This window comes from Bos grunniens, chromosome 10 (assembly GCF_055505025.1).
Source record: "Bos grunniens cultivar Pamir isolate PY7600 chromosome 10, Bosgru_T2T1.0, whole genome shotgun sequence".
NCBI classification, from domain to species: domain Eukaryota; kingdom Metazoa; phylum Chordata; class Mammalia; order Artiodactyla; family Bovidae; genus Bos; species Bos grunniens.
In genome coordinates, this window is record NC_141174.1 from 20,744,277 (window position 1) to 20,768,266 (window position 23,990).

The 23,990-nt window shown below is 38.1% G+C and overlaps 1 protein-coding gene across 16 annotated transcripts in view; it reads right to left on the reverse strand.

The window, feature by feature from the left end:
* The window catches only part of PCNX1 (pecanex 1), a 184,440-nt gene that overhangs the window by 58,152 nt on the left and 102,298 nt on the right, over positions 1 to 23,990 (reverse strand). For 15 of the 16 annotated variants that reach the window (XR_015134088.1, XM_086319972.1, XM_086319971.1 and 12 more), the window contains 8 exons: positions 22,130 to 22,283; positions 19,198 to 19,230; positions 17,541 to 17,712; positions 16,948 to 17,058; positions 14,070 to 14,161; positions 4,208 to 4,317; positions 3,485 to 3,590; positions 901 to 993 (listed from right to left, as the gene is read on the reverse strand). Coding sequence is in view for 14 of the 16 variants with exons in the window: in XM_086319972.1 (XP_086176098.1) it covers positions 901 to 993; positions 3,485 to 3,590; positions 4,208 to 4,317; positions 14,070 to 14,161; positions 16,948 to 17,058; positions 17,541 to 17,712; positions 19,198 to 19,230; positions 22,130 to 22,283 (871 nt within the window). In the remaining 2 variants the exon portion in view is untranslated. Of the gene's footprint in view, positions 1 to 900; positions 994 to 3,484; positions 3,591 to 4,207; positions 4,318 to 13,049; positions 13,124 to 14,069; positions 14,162 to 16,947; positions 17,059 to 17,540; positions 17,713 to 19,197; positions 19,231 to 22,129; positions 22,284 to 23,990 lie in introns of all 16 variants that reach the window. The other variant, XR_015134089.1, reaches the window with a different exon arrangement.

The following is a 23,990-nucleotide window of genomic DNA, read 5'->3' on the forward strand; positions in this document are numbered from 1 at the left end:
ACTGGAGTCCACGAGTGGGAGTGGGTGGAGGGACAGCAGAAGAAAAAGGGAAAAAACATTTAAAGTAATAATGACCAAAATTGTCTAAAGCTGGTGAAAACTAGACCACAGATGCAACGTACCCTAAGCACAAAAACATGAAGAAAACTATGCGCAGGGGCACAACAGGCAAACGGCCGACATGTAGAAACGCGGGTCTGCACGAGAGAATGAAGAGCACCGAGGAGGGCAGCCACAGGCCTGCAGGACCACCATCTGGGGAGCACCACCCACACCCGGGCCCGATTTACAGGACGAGGTTCTGGACTTCCAGCTGTAACAGAACGAGACTCTGGGGAGTTTACAAGGATGTCAGTCACGGAGGAAAGCAGGCAGACTGTAGAAGTCAGTCCAGAACAGTTCCCATGATCCTCCCTTCCTGATGTTTATGCCTGCCTGTATTCCTCTCCCGCACTATAGCAGGTTGCCCAGGGTGAGCTATGGATAAGGAAGACGTGGTGGTACGCCACATCCACAACAGTTATAAAAGATCGGGACACCGGTCTTGGGCCTTCTCTCTCTAGGATCACCAGCCTTGGGGCAAAGAAGCTAGTGAGGACACTTCGGCAGCCCATGGTGAGGACCACACGGAGAGGAACTAAGCTATCTAGCCAACAGTCAGCAAGGAAGTGAGGCCTACTCACAGCCTCAGATGACTACAGTTGCATATGACTAGGATAACACACTGAGCTGAGATCATCTAAGCAACTCTCAGAGTCATGACCCATGAGAAACCATGAGAAAAATAAGTTATTTGTTGTTAAAACCAAACAAAGTCATATATTTTAGCATTATGATCAAGTCAGAAGTGAATCCAAACAGTTATCTTCCCCCAGTGAAAAGAACAAAATGATTCCTTACCTGCAATACTGTGAACACTGTGCTTACATGAATAGCAAAATACAGCACACCGATTACAATGCACACTACTAGGTCAGACTGTAGACGCTCACTCTGTGGAACAAAATAATTTATCAAGCATCACACAAAAATTTAAACAACATCTTTCCTCCCAAGTGGCCAAGTTTAAGAAATAAATTTTCACTGATCCTATTCTGTAGCACTTCCAGGTATTTCTTACACATAATAATTAACTACCATAAGTTTTATTTACCTCCTATCCTGGTTCGATGCTGTACCAAGGATTGTTTAAGGAAATTAAACAAGCTTAACTATTTCCACACACAGTAAATATATCATAACAAAATCTTTTAGAATGAAGGTTTTCCCTCATTCGTCTGTAAGTTTTACATGGGAAAAAGAAATGAGATCCTTAAGTTTTTCTATAGGGTATATCATTTTGGATAACAGTTATATTTTCACTGGCTTTCTGAAATGTTGAAATTGCATGTACATGTCCTATTTTACTTAATAAATTTTGATTCTTTTGGGAGTTACAGTAAAAACCAAAAACTTCTTTATGTCTATGGTCATCATCACCACAGATTTATGCTTTTAAGCTAGATTCAGAAATACCCTACTACAGTTAATAAGAAATGTCCTTTGCTAACATGAAAACTAAAGTTAGGAGAAATTGCTTAAATTATATCTTGAGGCAATTTTATAGTTTTCTAAAGTTTTCTATTTTTTAAACTATGTGAACAGCTCAAGTTCAGTGAATGTCAGTTAAGTTCAGTAGCTCAGTCGTGCCCAACTCTTTGCAACCCCACGAACTGCAGCACACCAGGCCTCCCTGTCCATCACCAACTCCCAAAGTCTACCCAAACCCATATCCATCAAGTCGGTGATGCCATCCAGCCATCTCATCCTCTGTCATCCCCTTCTCCTCCTGCCCCCAATCCTTCCCAGCATTAGGGTCTTTTCCAATGAGTCAACTCTTTGCATCAGGTGGCCAAACTATTGGGAGTTTCAGCTTCAGCATCAGTCCTTCCAATGAACACCCAGGAGTGATCTCCCTTAGGATGGACTGGTTGGATTTCCTTGCAGTCCAAGGGACTCTCAAGAGTTTTCTCCAACACCACAGTTCAAAAGCATCAATTCTTCGGCCCTCAGCCTTCTTCACAGTCCAACTCTCACATCCATACATGACCACAGGAAAAACTATAGCCTTGACTAGACGGACCTTTGTTGGCAAAGTAATGTCTCTGCTTTTGAATATGCTGTCTAGGTTGATCATAACTTTTCTCCCAAGAAGTAAGCGTCTTTTAATTTCATGGCTGCAGTCATCATCTGCAGTGATTTTGGAGCCCAAAAAATAAAGTCTGACACTGCTTCCCCATCTATTTCCCATGAAGTGATGAGACCAGATGCCATGATCTTTGTTTTCTGAATGTTGAGCTTTAAGCCAACTTTTTCACTCTCCTCTTTCACTTTCATCAAGAGGCTTTTGAGTTCCTCTTCACTTTCTGCCATAAGGGTGGTGTCATCTGCATATCTGAGGTTATTGATATTTCTCCCGGCAATCTTGATTCCAGCTTGTGCTTCTTCCAGCCCAGCATTTCTCATGATGTACTCTGCATATAAGTTAAAAAAGCAGGGTGACAATATACAGCCTTGACGTATTCCTTTCCTATTTGGAACCAGTCTGTTGTTCCATGTCCAGTTCTAACTGTTGCTTCCTGACCTGCATATAGATTTCCCAAGAGGGAGGTCAGGTGGTCTGGTATTCCCATCTCTTTCAGAATTTTCCACAGTTTATTGTGATCCACACAGTCAAAGGCTTTGGCATAGTCAATAAAGCAGAAATAGATGTTTTTCTGGAACTCTCTTGTTTTTTTGATGATCCAGTGGATGTTGGCAATTTGATCTCCGGTTCCTCTGCCTTTTCTAAAACGAGCTTGAACATCTGGAAGTTCACGGTTCAGGTATTGCTGAAGCCTGGCTTGGAGAATTTTGAGCATTACTTTACTAGAGTGTGAGATGAGTACAACTGTGCAGTAGTTTGAGCGTTCTTTGGCATTGCCTTTCTTTGGGATTCGAATGAAAATTGACCTTTTCCAGTTCTGTGGCCACTGTCAAGTTTTCCAAATTTGCTGGCATATTGAGTGCAACACTTTCACAGCATCATCTTTCAGGATTTGAAATAGCTCAACTGGAATCTATCACCTCCACTAGCTTTGTTTGTAGTGATGCTTCCTAAGGTCCACTTGACTTCATATTCCAGGATGTCTGGCTCTAGGTGAGTGATCACACCATCGTGATTATCTGGGTCGTGAAGATCTTTTTTGTATAGTTCTTCTCTGTATTCCTTCACCTTAAGTAAAATGAATATTTAGCATACTGTTCTACATCAAAACAAACTTTGAGGAATGCACCTTTCTTACATGTGAAAATCTGAAATAAAAACCACCCATGTACAGTAACAATATACATATATTTTTCCCAGTTACTAAAATTGTGTTGCCCCCTAAAATGTTCATTATACAACATGATGAACTGTATAAAATTTATTTATTTGGGGTGATCTTAAAAAGTTAAAACTTACAACAGAATTTCTAAGTTTTTCAGGCAGTGGATCTTTTACTTCAGACAAAGGGTCTTCTGGATTTTTCTCTTCTGTTTTTGGAAAAATCTTGGATTGCACCAAAGAGCTTTATGTTAAGAGAGAGAGAGAGAAAAAATCATAATCTATAAACTAGTACTTCAAACGACAAATAAACTTTATGATATAATAGAAAACGAAGTGATCCAACTGTATCTACTCATCGTGTGTATGCATGCTTAGTCGCTCAGTCATCATGTCTGACTCTGAGACCCCAGGGACTACCCCCGCCAGACTCCTCTGTCGACGGGGATTCTCCAGGCAAGAATACTGAAGTGGGTTGCCATGCCCTTCTCCAGGGGATCTTCCCAACCCAGGGACTGAACCCATGTCTCCCGCATTGCAGGTGGATTCTTTACTGTCTGAGCCACCAGGAAAGCCCATATTTACTAATTAACAAATGACAAAGTTTAAGATGCCATAAATAAGCATACAATAAGAATATTTTAATGAAAATACAGTGTTACATCTTGGAGGACAAAAAACTAACAAATACTCTAGGCCTTGGTGATTACAATGACCCAAAGTTAATATATTTTGAAACCAAATATAGATAAGTCAACAGTGTTTTGACAATGCAGTGGAAAAACAGATCTTGGGAGTTAAATTAGAAAGAAATGCCAATTTACTTAAATTTCTCTAATTCAATAACAAGTGATCACTTACAAAAGCACAGATGGATCACTGCTTTGTCGGCTGAGATGATAGGATACTGCCACTAATAAGCCACAAAAAATGGAGAAAAGCACTGGAATATGCTGGCCATCCCAAGAATCCTGTTGGAAAAAAAAGTTTGACAGAACAATATGTTTCTAATTCACAATGTACCATATAATCCTTTTATGTCAGTATTTTGACATAAAGAGAAAGATAACTGAATTAAACAAAACCTTTTCAGTAATGTTATCAATTGCATTTTATTCCATAAGACTTATTATTACTTTCTGATGAACTAGAATCTAATTGCTAAATGATCATCAGGTTGCTTTTGGTACTAAAGCTCTACTATATGCTAGGAATGACACATTTGTTTCTGATACATGCTGCTATCAATTTCTGTCAAATTTTAAGTCATATTAAGTTTATAGTAAACCATGTCCTATTTTTTTAAAAACAAAATAACCTGTTGTCGCAAACTTTTGATTATACATAATAATGGAGCAGGAAGAGGCAACACATGATGTAATACTCAAGGCAAAACAAACTGCTGACATTTGGTATGCTGCTTTCTGGATGCCTTTGTTCACATGCCATTATATTCCCTAGAGCACTAGGCATTCAGTGCTTCTTGAGTGAATAGCTGTATATTCCCAGAAATAAATAATACAAAGCTAGCTTCTGAGGTCAAGCAGACATGTGGATATGCCATGTCTGCTTTGCTCACTGTAGTATCTCTGGAGTCTGCTAGCATGGTACCTGGTACAGAGTAGACAACACTGGTGAAAGGAATAGTTAACAGTTCTTAAGTATGGCCTGTGAGGTAAGCACCTTTGTCTTTAGGGATTCAAGAGGGGAGAATGGTGGACTACACAATCAAATGGTAGTTTATTATGCAACATGCTCCCCCCCCATTTAATAATAAAGTCTTGGAAATTGTTCCACACCACAACAGAGACCTTTTCTTTAATGGCTACATAAAAATCTAATCATCATCATCATATTATGTATATCATACTCTGTATCAAGCTCCTTTCTCAGATCTCTGTAAGTATTTATAAATTCTTACAATCATCCTCGGAGATATGTACTGTTACTCTCTAATTTATACATGAAGAAACTAAGGCAGAGATGGTTTAAGTATGTCCAGTTAACTGGTGGAACCAAAAACTGAACTTCCTTTTATGTTTGAATTTACTGAGCATAAAATTAAACAGTATGTGAAGAGTTTCAGAATGAAAGAGAGATAAATACATAAGGCAACAAAATAGAGGAGAAAATGAAATGTATGTAAGAACAGCATTAGCATAGTGATGATAACGTAAACACATCAGGTGTATGAGGGAAACAAGGAAGACTGTCTCATAGGAATGTGGGGAGAGAGGCAAAACAAAGGTAAGTCTACAGCTTCCATAATGTGCAGTCCATGGCTAATGCCTAAAACTTGACAAATTTTAAGAAGTATAAGTTAGTTACTTAGAGATACGGAGGCAAACACCATGAGAATCAGCTCAAAGAACTGAAAGTGATAACTCTGAGGAAGGGAAAAAGGGGTACAAAACCTACAATAAAAGTGACTGGGAACAAACATGAGGGAACCTTCTGATGGTGAGAAACTATTTTATATCTCACTAGGGGTGTATATTACACAGGTACATGATTTGTCAAAGCCTGTCAAACTATGTACTTAAGATTCACTGTGTATAAATTCTGCTTCAAAACAAGTATTATTCAACAAACGTTTGACACTATTTATTTCTCTCAGACAAAAGAAAAGCAACCTTAAATTGGTCTCAAAATGACTTACGTTATTTAGATTAATAATTTTGAATCATGAAATATGATGATTAAAAGATTAAAAGCTGAATTTGTTCTACAGGCTGTACTGGGTCTAAATGCTGTTACTTCAGTAAACAATGGCCCACATTCTAGCAATCTCTTTAAAAATACGTAAAGATGTAAGAAGTATGTATGTAACAGTAAAGTTGTCTTAGAGGAAAACTGTTAACTTTTAATGACCTTTGAAGTTCAAGGGAAAAAATGTAAACAAAAAAATCAGAAGTCAGAATTTCTAATAGATGTGTTCAGTTCAGTTGCTCAGTCATGTCCGACTCTTTGAGACCCCATGAACCACAGCACACCAGGCCTCCCTGTCCATCACCAACTCCCGGAATTTACCCAAACCCATGTCCATTGAGTCGGTGATGCCATCCAGTCATCTCATCCTCTATCGTCCCCTTCTCTTCCTGCCCTCAATCTTTCCCAGTGTCAGGGTCTTTTCAAATGAGTCAGCTCTTCGCATCAGGTGACCAAAGTACTGGAGTTTCAGCTTCAACATCAGTCTTTCCAATGAACAGCCAGGAGTGATCTCTCCGAAGAAGCATCAATTCTTCAGCACTCAGCTTTCTTTACAGTCCAACTCTCATATCCATACATGACCATTGGAAACACCATACCCTTGACTAGACGGACCTCTGTTGGCAAAGTAATGTCTCTGCTTTTTAATATGCTGTCTAGGTTGGTCATAACTTTCCTTCCAAGGAGTAAGTGTCTTTTAATTTCATGGCTGCAGTCACCATCTGCAGTGATTTTGGAGCCCCAAAAAATAAAGTCAGCTACCGTTTCCACTGTTTGCCTATTTGCCATGAAGGGATGGGACCAGATGTCATGATCTTAGTTTTCTGAATGTTGAGTTTCAAGCCAACTTTTTCACTGTCCTCTTTCACTTTCATCAAGAGGCTCTTTAGTTCTTCTTCACTTTCTGCTGTAAGGGTGGTATCATCTGCATATATGAGGTTTCTGGTATTTCTCCCGGCAATCTTGATTCCAGCTTGTGCTTCTTCCAGCTCAGCGTTTCTCATGATGTACTCTGCATAGAAGTTAAATAAGCAGGGAGACAATATACAGCCTTGATGTACTCCTTTTCCTATTTGGAACCAGTCTGTTTGTCCATGTCCAATTCTAGCTGTTTCTTCCTGACCTGCATACAGGTTTCTCAAGAGGCAGGTCAGGTGGTCTGGTATTCCCATCTCTTTCAGAATTTTCCACAGTTTATTGTGATCCACACAGTCAAAGGCTTTGGCATAGTCAATAAAGCAGAAACAGATGTTTTTCTGGAACTCCCTTCCTTTTTCCATGATCCATCGGATGTTGGTAATTTGGTCTCTGGTTCCTCTGCCTTTTCTAAAACCAGCTTGAACATCTGGAAGTTCATGGTTCATTAGGTTGGGGCAGAAGTAATTACGGTTTGCATTGTTGAACGTTGCTGATTGATACTGGGATATGTTCTTAAACACATTCTTAAATTATGTTATACATTATTTTAATGTGCATTTCTTGCTTGTTTTTTGCTAATGACTTATTACCTGCTGTTTATATTTACTTTAGAAATGCTGCTAGATAAAAGGTAAATTTGAACAATTCTTTGAGTTCTAAATGGGTTGTAAAGTAGCAGAGACAATTTGCAACATCAATCAATGCATTTGGCCCAAAAACTGCTAACCGATGTACAGGGTGCAGAGGTGGTTCAAGAAGTTTTGCAAAGGAGATGAGAGCCTTGAAGATGAGACGCGTAATGGTCGGCCATCGGAATTTGACAACAACCAATTGAGAGGATCACTGAAGCTGATCCTCTTAAAACTACACGAGAAGTTACTGAAGAACTCAGTGTCAAGCATTCTATGGTTGTTTGGCATTTGAAGCAAACTGGAAAGATGAAAAAGCTGGATAAGTGGGTGCCGCATGAGCTGACTGAAAGTTACTGTTTTGAAGTGTCATATTTTCTTATTCTATGCAATAACAACAAAACATTTCTTGGTTGGATTAGGATGTGTGACAAAAAGTAGATTTTATACAACAACCAGTGATGACTAGCTCAGTGGCTAGACCGAGCAGAAGCTCCAAAGCACTTTCCAAAGCCAAACCTGCACCAAAAAAGGTCATGGTCACTGTGTTACTGTTTGGTGGTCTGCTGCCCATCTGATCCACTAGAGCTTTCTGAATTCTGGTGAAACCATTACATCTGAGAAGTATGCTCAGCAAATTGATAAGATGCACTGAAAACAGCAATGCCAGCAGGCCACACTGGTCAACAGAAGAGGCCCAATTCTTCTCCATGACAATGCCTGACTGCACGTTGCACTAACAAACTTCAAAAGTTGAATGAATTGGGCTACAAAGTTTTGCCTCATCCTCCATATTCAACTGACCTCTCACCTACTACCACTTCTTCAAGCATCTCCACAACTTTTTGCAAGAAATCACTTCCACAAACAGCAGGAGGCAGAAAATGCTTTCCACGAGTTCATCAAATCCTGAACCATGGGTTTTTACACTACAGGAATAAACAAACTTATTTCTCATTGGCAAAAATGTGTAGATTGTAGTGGTTCCTATTCTGATTAATAAAGATGTGGTCAACTCTATTTATAATGATTTAAAATCCATGGTCCAAAACCACAATTACTTTTGTATCAATCTAATAAATGTCTATATTAGTGAATAGATTAAAAAAATTAAAAAAAAAATTAAACCATTCCTAAAGATATGATTATATTCCCAGATAATCACGATGGTGTGATCACTCACCTAGAGCCAGATATCCTGGAATGTGAGGTCAAGTGGGCCTTAGAAAGCATCACTATGAACAAAGCTAGTGGAGGTGATAGATTCCAGTTGAGCTATTTCATCCTGAAAGATGATGCTGTGAAAGTGTTGCACTCAATATGCCAGCAAATTTGGAAAACTCAGCAGTGGCCACAGGACTGGAAAAGGTAAGTTTTCATTCCAATTCCCAAGAAAGGCAATGCCGAAGAATGCTCAAACTACCGCACAATTGCACTCATCTCACAAGCTAGTAAAGTAATGCTCAAAATTCTCCAAGCCAGGCTTCAGCAATACGTGAACCGTGAACTTCCAGATGTTCAAGCTGGTTTTAGAAAACGCAGAGGAACCAGGGATCAAATTGCCAACATCCGCTGGATCATCGAAAAAGTAAGAGAGTTCCAGAAAAACATCTATTTCTGCTTTATTGACTATGCCAAAGCCTTGACTGTGTGGATCACCACAAACTGTGGAAAATTCTGAAAGAGATGGGAATACCAGACCACCTGACCTCCCTCTTGGGAAATCTATATGCAGGTCAGGAAGCAACAGTTAGAACTGGACATGGAACAACAGACTGGTTCCAAATAGGAAAAGGAGTATGTCAAGGCTGTATATTGTCACCCTGCTTATTTAACTTATATGCAGAGTACATCATGAGAAATGCTGGGCTGGAAGAAGCACAGCTGGAATCAAGATGGCCGGGAGAAATATCAATAACCTCAGATATGCAGATGACACCACCCTTATGGCAGAAAGTGAAGAGGAACTAAAAAGCCTCTTGATGAAAGTGAAAGAGGAGAGTGAAAAAGTTGGCTTAAAGTTCAACATTCAGAAAACGAAGATCATGGCATCTGGTCCCATCACTTCATGGCAAATAGATGGGGAAACAGTGTCAGACTTTATTTTTCTGGGCTCCAAAATCACTACAGATGGTGACTGCAGCCATGAAATTAAAAGACCCTTACTCCTTGGAAGGAAAGTTATGACCAACCTAGATAGCATATTCAAAAGCAGAAACATTACTTTGCCAACAAAGGTCCGTCTAGTCAAGGCTACGGTTTTTCCAGTGGTCATGTATGGATGTGAGAGTTGGACTGTGAAGAAGGCTGAGGGCCGAAGAATTGATGCTTTTGAACTGTGGTGTTGGAGAAGACTCTTGAGAGTCCCTTGGACTGCAAGGAGATCCAACCAGTCCATTCTGAAGGAGATCAGCCCTGGGATTTCTTTGGAAGGAATGATGCTATAGCTGAAACTCCAGTACTTCGGCCACCTCATGCGAAGAGTTGACTCATTGGAAAAGACTCTGATGCTGGGAGGGATTGGGGGCAGGAGGAGAAGGGGATGACAGAGGATGAGATGGCTGGATGGCATCACCGACTCGATGGACGTGAGTCTGAGTGAACTCCGGGAGTTGGTGATAGACAGGGAGGCCTGGTGTGCTGTTATTCACGGGGTGGCAAAGAGTCGGACACGACTGAGCGACTGAACTGAACTGAAAGATATGCAATAATGTTCCTCAATGAATCTAACTGTCCAAAAGTAACGTCTATGATCAATTTCTTGTGTATTCTTCCATAAATGCTCTATGTATATATAAGTTATTGGGTGTGTTTTTAAATAAAGGCACAAAGGGAACATTTATTTTTTGGCCTATTGCTTTCCTTTGTATTCATTCACACACACACACATACACACAGAGGAATATTACTCAACCTAAAAAAAAGGAAATCTTGTCAACTGCAACAACATGAATGAAACTGGAGGGCAATGTACTAGGTGAAATAAGCCACAAAGAGATTCACAAATACTGCATCTTAACATTTATATGTGGAATCTTAAAAAGGGGAAAAAAAAATTAAACTCATAGAAGCAGAGAATAGAAAGGTGCTTGCCAGGGACTGGGAGGTAGGGGAAACAGGGAAAGGTTGGTCAAAGAGCACAAACAGCTGTAAGACAGAATTTAGGTGAGCTGTGGGCAAAGTGGATAAACCGGGTCAAAAGGCACAGACTTCCCGTTTTAAGATGATTAAGTACTGAAAGGGTAATGCAGCGCAGTGATAGAGTTAATGGTGCTGCACTGCACATGTGAAAGTTACTAAGAGGACAGGATCTTAAAGGTTCTCACCGTAAGAAAAAATATTTGTGATTATCTATAGTGCCTTCCCTGGTGGCTCAGAAAGTAAAGAATCTGCCTGCAACGCAGGAGACCCAGGTTCAATCCCTGGGTTGGGAAGATCCCCTGTAGAAGGAAATGGCAATCCACTCTAGTATTCTTGCCTGGAGAATTCCATGGACAGAGGAGCCTGATGGGCTACAGTCCATGCAATTGCAAAGAGTTGGACATGACTGAGCAACTAACACACGGAGATACATATTAATTAAGATTTATAGTGGTGCTCATTTTGCAATATACATAAATATTGAAACTAATATAATGTTATTTGTCAATTATACCTTAATAAAAAATTAAAATAATAAGCTTTAAAAATTTTTTAAAAGATGAATAAGGTCTGAGAAGCTAGTAAGTAACACAGTGACTATAGCTGATAACACTGTATTGTAGAACTGAAATTTGCTAAGAGAGTAAACTTAAACATTCTTACCAAAAAAAATTAAAAAAGTAAATATGTGAGGTGATAAATGTGTTAACTTAATGGGGGAGTTCTTTCACAATTTATATGTATATCAAATCATCATGTGCACTTTAAATATCTTAATTTTTATTTGTCAACTACATGTCAATACAGCTTGGAAAAAAGAAAAATAATACATCTTAGAAATCCACATTTGCACATAAAAATCTATTTTTATTCATTTTCATGATCGTATGGTATTCTATTGTGGGACTATACCATAATTAATTTAACTAGTCACAAATGACAAATATTGGGTCATTTACAGCTTTTGCTGTTATAAACACTGCTATGATAAAATCTTTGTATATAGTCTTTACTCATTTACATAACCAAATCTGCACATTGATTCTATTACAATGGGGGACATCTAAAACTAAAATAGTCTGGTATAAAATGCCATGGCCAAGAAAGAAGGAAAAAAATATATCTCCCTGCCTGTCTTAGGACACAAGGTACTGGTTGGCAGCTTTACAACTGCTGTTCTTTTCTACATAATTACAGTTAAACTGGCTTTTGGAAAATTAGAAAACTTACTGCACTGTTAACTTCTATGGCTGCAATTTCCAAATAATGACCCATTTTCCAAAACATACTCTCCAAACACAGATCTGAAAACTTTTATACCAGATGGTTTAGATGGTGTACCTGGGAGAGCTTGGATTTGGATCTCATTCATTACCTCTAGTTCTTCTCTGGGCCACCAATCAAGCATCTCCCTCTAGGCTCAATTTCCTACCTCCCCTTTTAAATGCAATCAAGCCTCAGATCTTTCTTAGAAAACAAAACCCAGGAAACAATTGTCTCATGCACACAGGCTTCTCAACTATATTCTACAGAGAGTAGAACACGTTTCCTTAATATCAATTCAAACCTAAATTTCTATTAATCTAGCTAGTTTCCTCAGCCAAAATACCAAAAAAAGCTATTTTGCTCAAGTCACCAATATCCTCTATTAAATGCCAAATTAAATAAAAATTTTTTCACGCTGTACCACCTCTCAAGTTTCCTTTGTTGGATTTTGTTTCATTCACTGCGTAATATTCACTGCTTAAATATTGGCATTTCCCAGAGTTCTATCTGTGTCCATTTTCTCCTGCCAACCCAGGGTAGCAATCTTTTTCTTATACTTTAATTTGCTGACGAATTCTAAATCTTTCCATCATTACCACAAATAACTACCATGTACCCCTGGATACCCCATTAATGCCAACAAATAAAAGTGTCTAAATGTAAACAATCCCCTTGCCCAGTAAACTCAAAGACTTCGAATCATGTGCATTAGTATCACTATGTAACAGGCTGTTCAAACCAGCACCCACCCAGAAGTCATCCCAGATCCTACTTGGGCTTTTTTCTTTTTAATCACTGAGTTCCCAAATATATTCACTGAGTCCAGTTGTCATGAAGTCTCTTATCATTTTAAGATGGCAGCACAAGTGACTCCCTACTTCTGATCCTACCTGCTTGTATTTCACACTGGGGACCAAGTAATCCTTCTAAAATGCAACACTGATCATTTCCTTGCCTTACCTCAAATTATTCTGATGGTCTTCCATCTCCACCCAATACGTTCAGGACAAAAGATATTTCAAAATCCAGTCGTTGCTTACCTTTCCAGCCTTACTGTAGGCCATCTTTCCTCATGTACCCAAATTTCCAGCAATTCCAAATTATTTGCTGTTTCCTGTACACAACACACTTTCTTTACAACTCGATGGTTCTTCATCCCTTGTTTCAACTAGCTAATTTCTACTGTCCTTCAAATTTTGGTAAAAAACCACCCCCTTGGAAAATCATCTCTAATCCCTTTAGGCTGAAGAGGATAATGTCTTAGTTCATATACCTGTAATACTCTGTTTTCACAGCCTTCATCCCCTCTATTCACCCTCAGTTAAGAGCTCAATTAACTTGTTAACCACAGTTAACATACCGGTAACTTAAAGGCAGAAAATGGTACTTAGCACAGAACTAGGCACATAGTAAGCACAGTAAATGCTACTGAGTCCATGAGTCAAGGAAGGATGCTATGAGCCCTTCTCATAACCCTTTCAACACTATTATTCTCTGTTTATCTTGTATTCATCATTAAAAAGAATACCAAGAATTGTTTATGAGAAACCTAAAATTTTTACTTATAATTTGGTGACAATTACTTAAAAATGGAGCTAATAGGGCTCATCAGATTCTTCTAAACCAATAATGACATTAAATTTCAGTGCATTAATTTTTACTAGACTGAATCTTAAATTGCAGTACTTGAACTTGTTCTCTAAGTTTGAAAAAAATCTTGAAGAGTAATTACACATATTCTTAAGTAAAAATCTGAAATTAATTTCATATTGTTATCACCATGCCCCACCTCTATCCTAGACCAGCTTAGTTTTTAATAATCTGCTTCTAATATTAACCTATTATTACTGCACAGAATTTTCTTTTAGTAATAATTAACTATAAAATTGCTTTCAAATTCAAACTAAATTAGAATGAGAATAATGCACAACATATGAAGACCATGGAAATTAATACTGAAGACATACCAGGAAAAAAAGTAATTAGTCAATTTAAAACAATCTTCATATATTAATAGAAAAGTAGCCCTAATGACAAAACATACTACACGTAATGCTCACCTTTAAGGCCCCATAACATAATCCATACAGTAAGGCTACTGCCACGACGCTACAGGCGAAACTGTAAAGCGCTGCAAGCAGGCTTGTGGTGGCTAGACAGGAGAGGGAGCAGAAATCAACATCCATAAACGTATACATGGGTGGAGAAAACTTGTATAAACAAGTCACTGAAAAGCACTTAAAATAATATGATACTGAGTATAATTAAATATCTACTTGCTCAATTTATGAAAATTGAGTTTCTCTTTATCCTGTCCTTTCAAAAAATTTTGAAATGATAAAGGTTTATTACAGACAATTTCTGATACAAGGTAAAATATATTCACCTTGGAAGGAATAAAGTAATAAAAATCTTTTTTTATTTTACTACTATATCTACAGTAGAAAAAATTATACCTATATTGTGCTTTAAGAATGTACCTTATTATTTATAAAAGTTTGGGAAAATAAAGTTCAAAGAGCCTCAAAAGAAACTAGAAATGTATTTTCACTAAAAGATGTTAGTCTGTCTATTTAAACAGAACTTGTGCTACCCACAGAAGTAAATTTATATTCCTATAATTAATTAATTCTCACAAAAAGTATAGATCTGACTAATTACTAACAACAAAAAAACAGATCCAATGGGATTACTAATAATAAGGAAGAAAGGATGGCTAAGATAACAGACTTCAACAGTAATTTTATATGGTGACCTTAAAAAAAACTACAAGAAAAATTTTTCTTTAGGAGATATTAAAAAGCTTATACCTTGCACAAGTTTATAAATTATGATGAAGCCCACTATTATAAATTATCTACACTAAACCTTCTCCATAGATTAATATAGCACCTATAATAGCCCCCCAAATACTTAAATTGCTTTCTACCCATTAAGTTGTGCTGAACACCAACTGTTCTTAATTCATGCACCTTCAAAACTTCAAACCATTAAAAATGCTCTAGATACACAGCAACATAGAAAAAGCTTAGTTTCTATTTAAAATTTAAACCATAATATCAACACTTTATCAGTAGAGGTAATTTCAATGCTGTACTTGGAAGATACAGACAGCAAAATGTGATGAATAAGGGTCAGTAATTTCTTTCCCTTTCATATTTTTTTTCCTAACTGTGCACTCATCTCTCAGTAAAATGTTGGATGGTTAAACTAAATAAAGGCATATTTTAACCTCAGTTAACCACGGACCAAAGTGTTATTTTCAAGTTCTGCAGAACATTATTCCAGAATAATTTTATTTTCGTCTTATTTTGAAAATAAAATGTACATACAACAGGGGAATACATTTCTAACGGTATCAATTCATATTCACATATTCTACTCTAAAAGCAGAGATATTTCTAAAAATCTTATTTAGTAAAATGTAAAAGCATTCTGGTTTAGGTGTCCCACTTTTGCTTTATTGACTATGCCAAAGCCTTTGACTGTGTGGATCACAACAAACTGTGGAAAATTCTGAAAGAGATGGGAATACCAGAACACCTGACCTGCCTCTTGAGAAACCTGTATGCAGGTCAGGAAGCAACAGTTAGAGCTGGACATGGAACAACAGACTGGTTTCAAATCAGGAAAGAAGTATTGTTACCCTGCTTATTTAACTTATATGCAGAGTATATCATGAGAAATGCTGGACTGGATGAAGCACAAGCTGGAATCAAGATTGCTGGGAAAAGTATCAATAACCTCAGATATGCAGATGACACCACCCTTATGGCAGAAAGTGAAGAACTAAAGAGCCTCTTGATGAAAGTGAAAGAGGAGAGTGAAAAAGTTGGCTTAAAACTCAATGTTCAGAAAACTAAGATCATGGCATCTGGTATCATCACTTCATGGCAAATAGATGGGGAAACAGTGAAATAGTGGCAGACTTTATTTTTGGGGGATCCCAAATCACTTCAGATGGTGACTGCCGCCATGAAATTAAAAGATGCTTGCTCCTTGGAACAAAAGTTATGACCAACCTAGAATGCATACTAAAAACCAGAGATATTACTTTGCCAACAAAGGTCAGCCTAATCAAAGCTATGGTTTTTCCAGTAGTCATGAACGGATGTAAGAGTTGGACTATAAAGAAAGCTGAGCACTGAAGAATTGATGCTTCTGAACTGTGGTGTTGGAGAAGACTCTTGAGAGTCCCTTGGACTGCAAGGAGATCCAACCAGTCCATCCTAAAGGAGATCAGTCCTGAATATTCATTGGAAGGACTGATGCTGAAGCTGAAACTCCGAATACTTTGGCCACCTGATACAAAATGACTTGTTGGAAAAGACCCAGATGCTGGGAAAGATTGAAGGCAGGAGGAGAAGAGGACAACAGAGGATGAGAAGGTTGGATGGCATTACCGACTCAATGGACATGAGTTTGAGTAAATTCTGGGAATTGGTGATGGATAGGGAGACCTGGCATGCTGCAGTCCATGGGGTCACAAAGAATCGAACATGACTGACCAACTGAACTGAACTGATTCTAACAATGAAACAAAGCTCTGAAACTAAATATATAGAATATCAAATGTATACACTAATTCAAAATGTAAACATAATGCCACATATCAGAGCTCAAACTACTTGATCTTTTATAAATATTTCATGAGTCTATATAAGTTCCATGTAACTCACTGTAACTTTAAGGTAACAGTATTTTAACACTTGTTACAAATCAACTCCATTATTCCCAGATCTTTCACTAAAGTAGCAGACTTGACTATTTTTTTCCTATCTACAAACTAATCCCTGTTCAATCTTTAATTACTAAATAGTGCATTTTCTAATTTCACTTCTAAAATAAAAACTGAAAAAGCAACTTAATGGTCAGTTTATTGTTTAATGATCCGTAAAAGTAATACTTTAAACTTAATTTTTATAAGGAAGTACTCACCATTACCACCAAAGATATGAATATCCAATTGTTCACAAAGGTACATTACAAATGTATTCACCTGAGGCAGGAGACCAATGAAAAATACTATTGGGAAACAGAGTGTAAACACTATAGAAGGAAAGAAAAGCAAGTTAAAAATAGCATGTCACATCCATCCCTTTGTTCATCTTAAGACCATAAAATAAATGATAAAAAGGAACCCAAAATTAACATAGATTATTAAGCAAGTTTCTTACAATTGCTTAAAACTACTAAGCAAATTTCTTAAAGTTACCATTTTAAATTATTTCTCTACATACCTGGCTGAGTATTAAATAATCTTTCCAACTATGAACAATTTGGTGTTTCATGTAATAGGAACCTGAGATAAAGATCCAAGGAAAATCTCTCATTCCATCCGCTATATTTGTTCATCATCAGTTTTTTCATTCCTAACGCCCTATAGTTTTTTCGTTCTTTACTGAGAAGATGGCAATAAATAGCAAAATAAGTCCACTAAAACTATTTTTACCTATATAATCAGTCTACTGATCAGTGAATGGTTTGCATACAAATAATGTTAAGACCTACAATACCTTAAGATGACTCACCTATAACTAAATCCCTGGCCGATATAAGCACAAGAGGATTGGTGAAAGTTATTCCATATAATTTGAACTTGGTTGTTGTTAGGTTTCTGCTACCATAATCCAAGAGCCAAATAAGACCACAGCACAAACAGAAATAAACTGGTCTACTGTAGGCAATGATACGATTATGACCCTGAAAATGACATTAAAAAGAAGTCAGTTTAGTTAATTTAAAGAGTCACAACTAGCTACTGAGATCTTTGATGGCTTATATTCTGAAGATTCAAAATGTTTCCATACGAAGTCAGGTTTCTGACTGTGGCAGAAGGGAATTACAAATATGGAAAGGAGGAAGAACAGAATAAACCTTAGGATGTTAGATTGAAATTAAGTATCAGTATGAACTCATTATTTTTAATAATGCAGACAGATGAAGAATAAATGTGTGACTATGTGTGTATACATATATTTTTCTAGTTTTATCCACTGAGAGGACCTAGTAGCAATGACATTCTAGTAATAAAGATTACTAGCAAACCGATCTTAGTTTATAAATAACAATGCTCACTAAAAGGAACCAAGGATCCACAGAGAAAAGGGTGATTTCAGGCTAAGACGGGGAAAGTATAAGATGAGCCTGGTACAAATTATTGTGCTCCTAATGGAGAAAAAACTTTTAAAATGATAAAAGTATGTCAAAAGGACAAGGAAGGCAGCTGATGGGTTCTCAATGGTCAAATCAGGGACAATTTGAACATCAAAAGTAATGATAGTAACATTATGGTCCATTTAATAAAGTAAGAGTCTGTGGATCCACACCAATACAAGAAAAGGGAAAGTTCTTATGATAAGAAGTCAACTAATAAATATAGAAGGAAACATGGACCTAAAAAAATCACTATTTGGTCACCAGCCAAGAAATATCAACAGATATTAAAAACAAGTCGGTGGAGATATGCAGAGCAACAGGATATATACACAATCTCAAGTATCTCCTATATAGTTATTGACTACAAGAGAAAAATGATTAGAGTACTGGTTCTCAAGGGGCGGGGGCAGGCAGGGGGTGGGGGGAGATTTCACCCTCCAGGGGACGGCTGGTGAAGTCTGCAGACACTGTGGTTGTCACAACCAGGGTGAGTATGCTGTTGGCATCTAGTGGGTAGAAGTCAGAGATAATGCTAAACATCCTACAATGCACAGGACAGAGCCTCCCCACACCCAGCTTTCAACAGACAATTATCCAGCCCAGAATGTTAACACTGCAGAGTTTGAAAAACACTGCAGACACTACCCTTAGACAAAAGATCAGTTATCACCAGTAAAAGCATACATCAGTTATCATGTGCTTCCTTATATGATACACTGAGAACACATTGCTTTTGTAATATTTCTACCAAAAAAGCACAGCCTGTATCTAATAAGAAATATCAAAGTCAAATTGAAGGTCGTGTATAAAATAGCCTGTATCCATTAAAAATGTCAATATTGTGTCAAATACTGAGGAACTGCTCTAGATTAAAGGAGACTACCAAGAACAAATGCACAATCACCGAGTTTCTTCTGCCAATGAGAAAATACTACCACAAATCTTAATTCAATCTGACTTATGACCAAAAAAATGGTTTTTGAGGAATGTCAAGGAATCACAAGTTGTAGGTGTATCAGAGTGACTTACATGTCTAGGAGAAGAAGAATCTGGTTGAACACTCTGAAAAAGAACAGAAAGATAGATTATATTATTGAAGACCTGGGAATTTTACATTAACTTCCAAAATACCTGAAATAATTTTAAGTGAATATTCTATAGCTAAGTCATGACCTGTGGAGAAGGCAATGGCACCCCTCTCCAGTACTCTTGCCTGGAAAATCCCATGGGCAGAGGAGCCTGGTAGGCTGCAGTCCATGGGGTCGCTAAGAGTCGGACACGACTGAGCAACTTCACTTTCACTTTTCACTTTCATGCATTGAAGAAGGAAATGGCAACCCACCCCAGTGTTCTTGCCTGGAGAATCCCAGGGACGGGGGAGCCTGGTGGGCTGCCGTCTATGGGGTTGCACAGAGTTGGACACGACTGAAGCGACTTAGCAGCAGCAGCAACAGCAGCAAGCCATGACCTGTAGGTCATTAATTCTGCTGAAGCATCAACAGAAGATGAAACATCAGCTCCACTCAAATCCTTCCTAACACTTAACCTTATTATGTTTCTGAAATAGCATAAGATGATCTAGCATATGAAATAGCATAAGATGGATCTATCAGCATAACAGCTGATAGATCCATCTTACTCCTTGGCCCATTAGAACATCTAAGTACAATTAAGGCAGAATGCTTTCTTATGGCAACATCACTCCATTCAGGACATGCACAAACTATGAGTGAGCTTATAAAAAGGATTCCAGTTATGCCCCAAACTCAAGCTTACTGAACAATTCAATGGCAGTTGTATTAAGTATACATTTAATACGATGCATTTTCACATCAAACTCAAATTTAGGTTATATCCTTCTAAGAGACCATCAATTTTCCATAAAAATGTTCAAAAGGTATTATGCAGTTACCTCCCAAATGATGACTTTTCTCCCAAGTTGGAGTTCATTTTCAACAGCATACCAAAGAATTTCACTAGGACAGTCTATTGCCATCCTGTAATTCAACACTGGACTAAGATCACAGAGTTTGGCACATAGCCCTTGTCTGGTCTCTTTAAACTCAATTTGAATGTTTATCCTCCTAAAGCTCTGTTCCTGCCTTTCTTACTTCTGTTTATGATATTACTATTCTTGTAGTCAAGTAGATTTAAAAAATCTGAAATACTAAAAAAATCGCATTCATCTTTTTGCCTTTTCATATCTAACCATATTAAGCAGTGGACAAAATTAGAAAATTAGAAACACTGAACCCAGGGAATGAATTCAAATGGTTTAAGGCAATAAAGGGATGGTTTAATGGGAACTGAAACAAAAAGGCCAAAGTCCAGAAATTTTAACACAGAATCACCAAATTTAATCAGAGAGACTTTAGGTAATGCTATTAAAGGTCAAGAAGGAAGGAGCAGAGGCTCTAAGATCTGGGTTGGTGTACTACTACCAAATCCTAGAGGAGGAAATGGCAATCCACTCTAGTAGTCTTGCCTGCAGAATCCCATGGACAGAGGAGCCTGGTGGGTGACAGTCCATGGGGTCACAAAGAGTCAGACACAACTGAGTACACACACATACAGACTATGATCAAAAGCAAAAGAACTGGGAGAGGAAAAGATCAGAAGACGACCGTGTGCCCTTTTCAGAATATGCCCAGCTTCCTCTTAGATATATACAACTAACGCTTATGAGAAAGGTGAAGACTGTGAAATAAAAATTCTGGACATGATTTATATAGAAGTATATAAGAGTGGCAATAAAAGAGGATGACTTCATTGGCAAGAAAGTGCAAACTGAAAAGAGGGCCAAATAAAACGCTAACAAATTCTCGTAAATTAAGAAGTGGTCAAAAGAACAAAGAGGCATCAACAAAGAAAAATAAAGTTACTTGAAAAGTAGGATAATCATGAGGGTAGTATAAGATCACAGATCAACAATGAGGAAAACATAAAAACAGAGCAGCACTCACAGAGAACGAAGACTAAGACCATAGATTTGGCAACTAGAGATTATTAGTGCACAAAGACTGTAATTTCAGTACTGCAATGAGGGAAAAAGTATGGATGGGTCTTGAAGAAATAGAGCAGTTGACACAGGTGGCTTACTCTAGAGGTCTACAAATGGAGAGAGAAGAAAGCAAGGATAGCTGATGGTGTAAACAGAACTAAACAAATAGTTCTCGGGATGGGATAGGGTTCTGCATGTTAGTATGTACCAGGCAAATAAACAGAACTGGCTAAGAAAGGGAAGAAAACAGTTCATGTTACCCATGCACAGTGAGGCTGCATGGAGGGTAAAAATTTAGGTATTTAATTCTCCCATTTATGGAAAGCTTAAAATTGGTTATTTCAGAGCCACTATTTGAACAAAAGTAAAGGGATGCCAATCATGTGCTCTCGGTGTCCTCAAAGAATAAATATGCTAGTTTTGACATTATTCTATCTACCAATGATGGATTTTAACAAATTTCACCTACATAAGAGAAGACTCAAATATGAGACTAGGAGGGTTAATGTTGATAAATTAAAAAGAAATGAATTTCAAGAACTCAAATTCTTGGGAATTCCTGGCAGTTCAGTGGTTAGGGCTTGGTGATTTCACTGCTGGGGTCTGGGTTAAATTCCTAGTCAGGGAACTAAGATTCCACAAACCATGTTCAGTTCAGTTCAGTTGTTCAGTCGTGTCTGACTCTGTGACCCCATGCGGCAAAGCCAAAAAAAAAAAACCTCTTTCTTTTGATAAGTGCCCAAATATTTAATACAAAAAAAAGTTTGGGAAGTTTAATTCACATATCGTTTTTTTTAAGTTTATATGTCCCTTTTGTTCCTTACCCAATCTAATGTAAACATCCAAGGAAAATAAATCTAAAAGTTATATTCTTAATGTAATTCAATGAATGATACAAAATCTTCTGCTTTTTAACACAGCTACTATGCCAAAGCCTGAAGAGAAGAGAGATGCTGGTACCTTAAGCAGTGAGTACTGACAGCTGGCTATCACCAGGCAGAACTGGAAGACCCAGATATCTCTGAAGAAGCCTTGTATAAGAAGAATGGATCCCAAAAAAGCCACAAGAATAGCCAAGATGACAGCTAACACATTTTCCAGGATCTCACGATTTCTGTAGACAGAAAAAAATTATCAGTAAGTACATGATCAATATAAGAAATGAATTAGAGTGAAAAGGGGGAAGACATCCATATGAAGTTCATATTATATTTGGTACAATGTTTTTTTTTCTCCTTTGTCCTAGGTTTGAACAAGGCTTTGGCTCATACCGAAAAAGTATGCCCAGTTGAGACAAAAAGCTAGCACACATTCTTTAAATTTTTTTAATTTATTTTTAATTGGAGGATAACTGCTTTATAATATCATATTAGTTTCTGCCACATATCAACGTGAATCAGCCACAGGCCCTCTCCCTCTTAAGGCTCCCTCCCGCCTCCCACCCCCCACCCCATCTCATCCCTCTAGGTTGTCAGAGGGCAGCGGATTGGAGCTCCCTGCGTCACACAGTGACTCTCCACTGGTCCTCTAACTGCGCATACGGCAATGTGCATGTTTCAGTGCTACTCTCTCAAAGCGCCCTGCCCTCTCCACCCACAGGTTCCACAACTCTGCTCTCCCTGTGTCTTCACTGCTGCTCTGCAGATAGCTTCATCAGCACCATCTCTCTAGATTTCATAAATACGTGCTAGTTTATGACATTTGTCTTTTTCTGACTTACTTCATACTGGATAATAGGCTCTAGGTTTAGCCACCTCATTAGAGCTGAGTCGAACGTGTTTCTTCTTATGGCTAATGTTCCATTGTCTATATGTACCACAACTTCTTTATCCATTCATCCGTCAATGGACATCTAGGCTGCTTTCAGCTCAGTTCAGTGGCTTAGTCGTGTCTGACTTTTTGTGACACCATGACTGCAGCACGCCAGGCCTCCCTGACCATCACCAACTCCTCGAGATTCATTCCTCCAGACTCATGTTCATTGAGTTGGTGATGTGATCCAGCCATCTCATCCTCTGTCGTCCCCTTCTCCGCCTGCCTTCAGTCTTTCCCAGAATCAGGGTCTTTTCAAATGAGTCAGCTCTTCCCATCAGGTGGCCAAAGTATTGGAGTTTCAGCTTCAGCATCAGTCCTTCCAATGAATATTCAGGACTATTCTCCTTTAGGATGGACTGGTTGGATCTCCTTGAAGTCCAAGGGACTCTCAAGGGTCTTCTCCAACACCACAGTTCAAAAGCATCAATTCTTCAGCACTCAGCTTTCTTTATAGTCCAACTCCCACATTGATACATGACTAGTGGAAAAATCACAGCTTTGACTAGACAGACCTTTGTTGGCAAAGTAATGTCTCTGCTTTTTATTATGCTCTCTAGGTTGGTCATAACTTTTGTTCCAAGGAGCAAGCATTTTTTAATTTCATGGCTGTGGTCACCATCTGTGGTGATTTTGGAGCCCCCCAAAATTAAATCTGTCACTGTTTCCACTGTTTCCCATGAAGTGATGGGATGAGATGCCATGATCTTAGTTTTCTGAATGTTGAGCTTTAAGCCAACTTTTTCACTCTCCTCTTTCACTTTCATCAAAAAGCTCTTTAGTTCTTCTTCACTTTCTGCCATAAGTGTGGTGTCATCTGTGTATCTGAGGTTATTGATATTTCTCCTGGCAATCTTGATTCCAGCATGTGCTTCTTCCAGCCAGCGTTACTCATGATGTATTCTGCATATAAGTTAAATAAGCAGGGTGACAATATACAGCCTTGACATACTCCTTTCCCAATTTGGAACCAGTCTGTTGTTCCATATTCAGTTCTAACTGTTGTTTC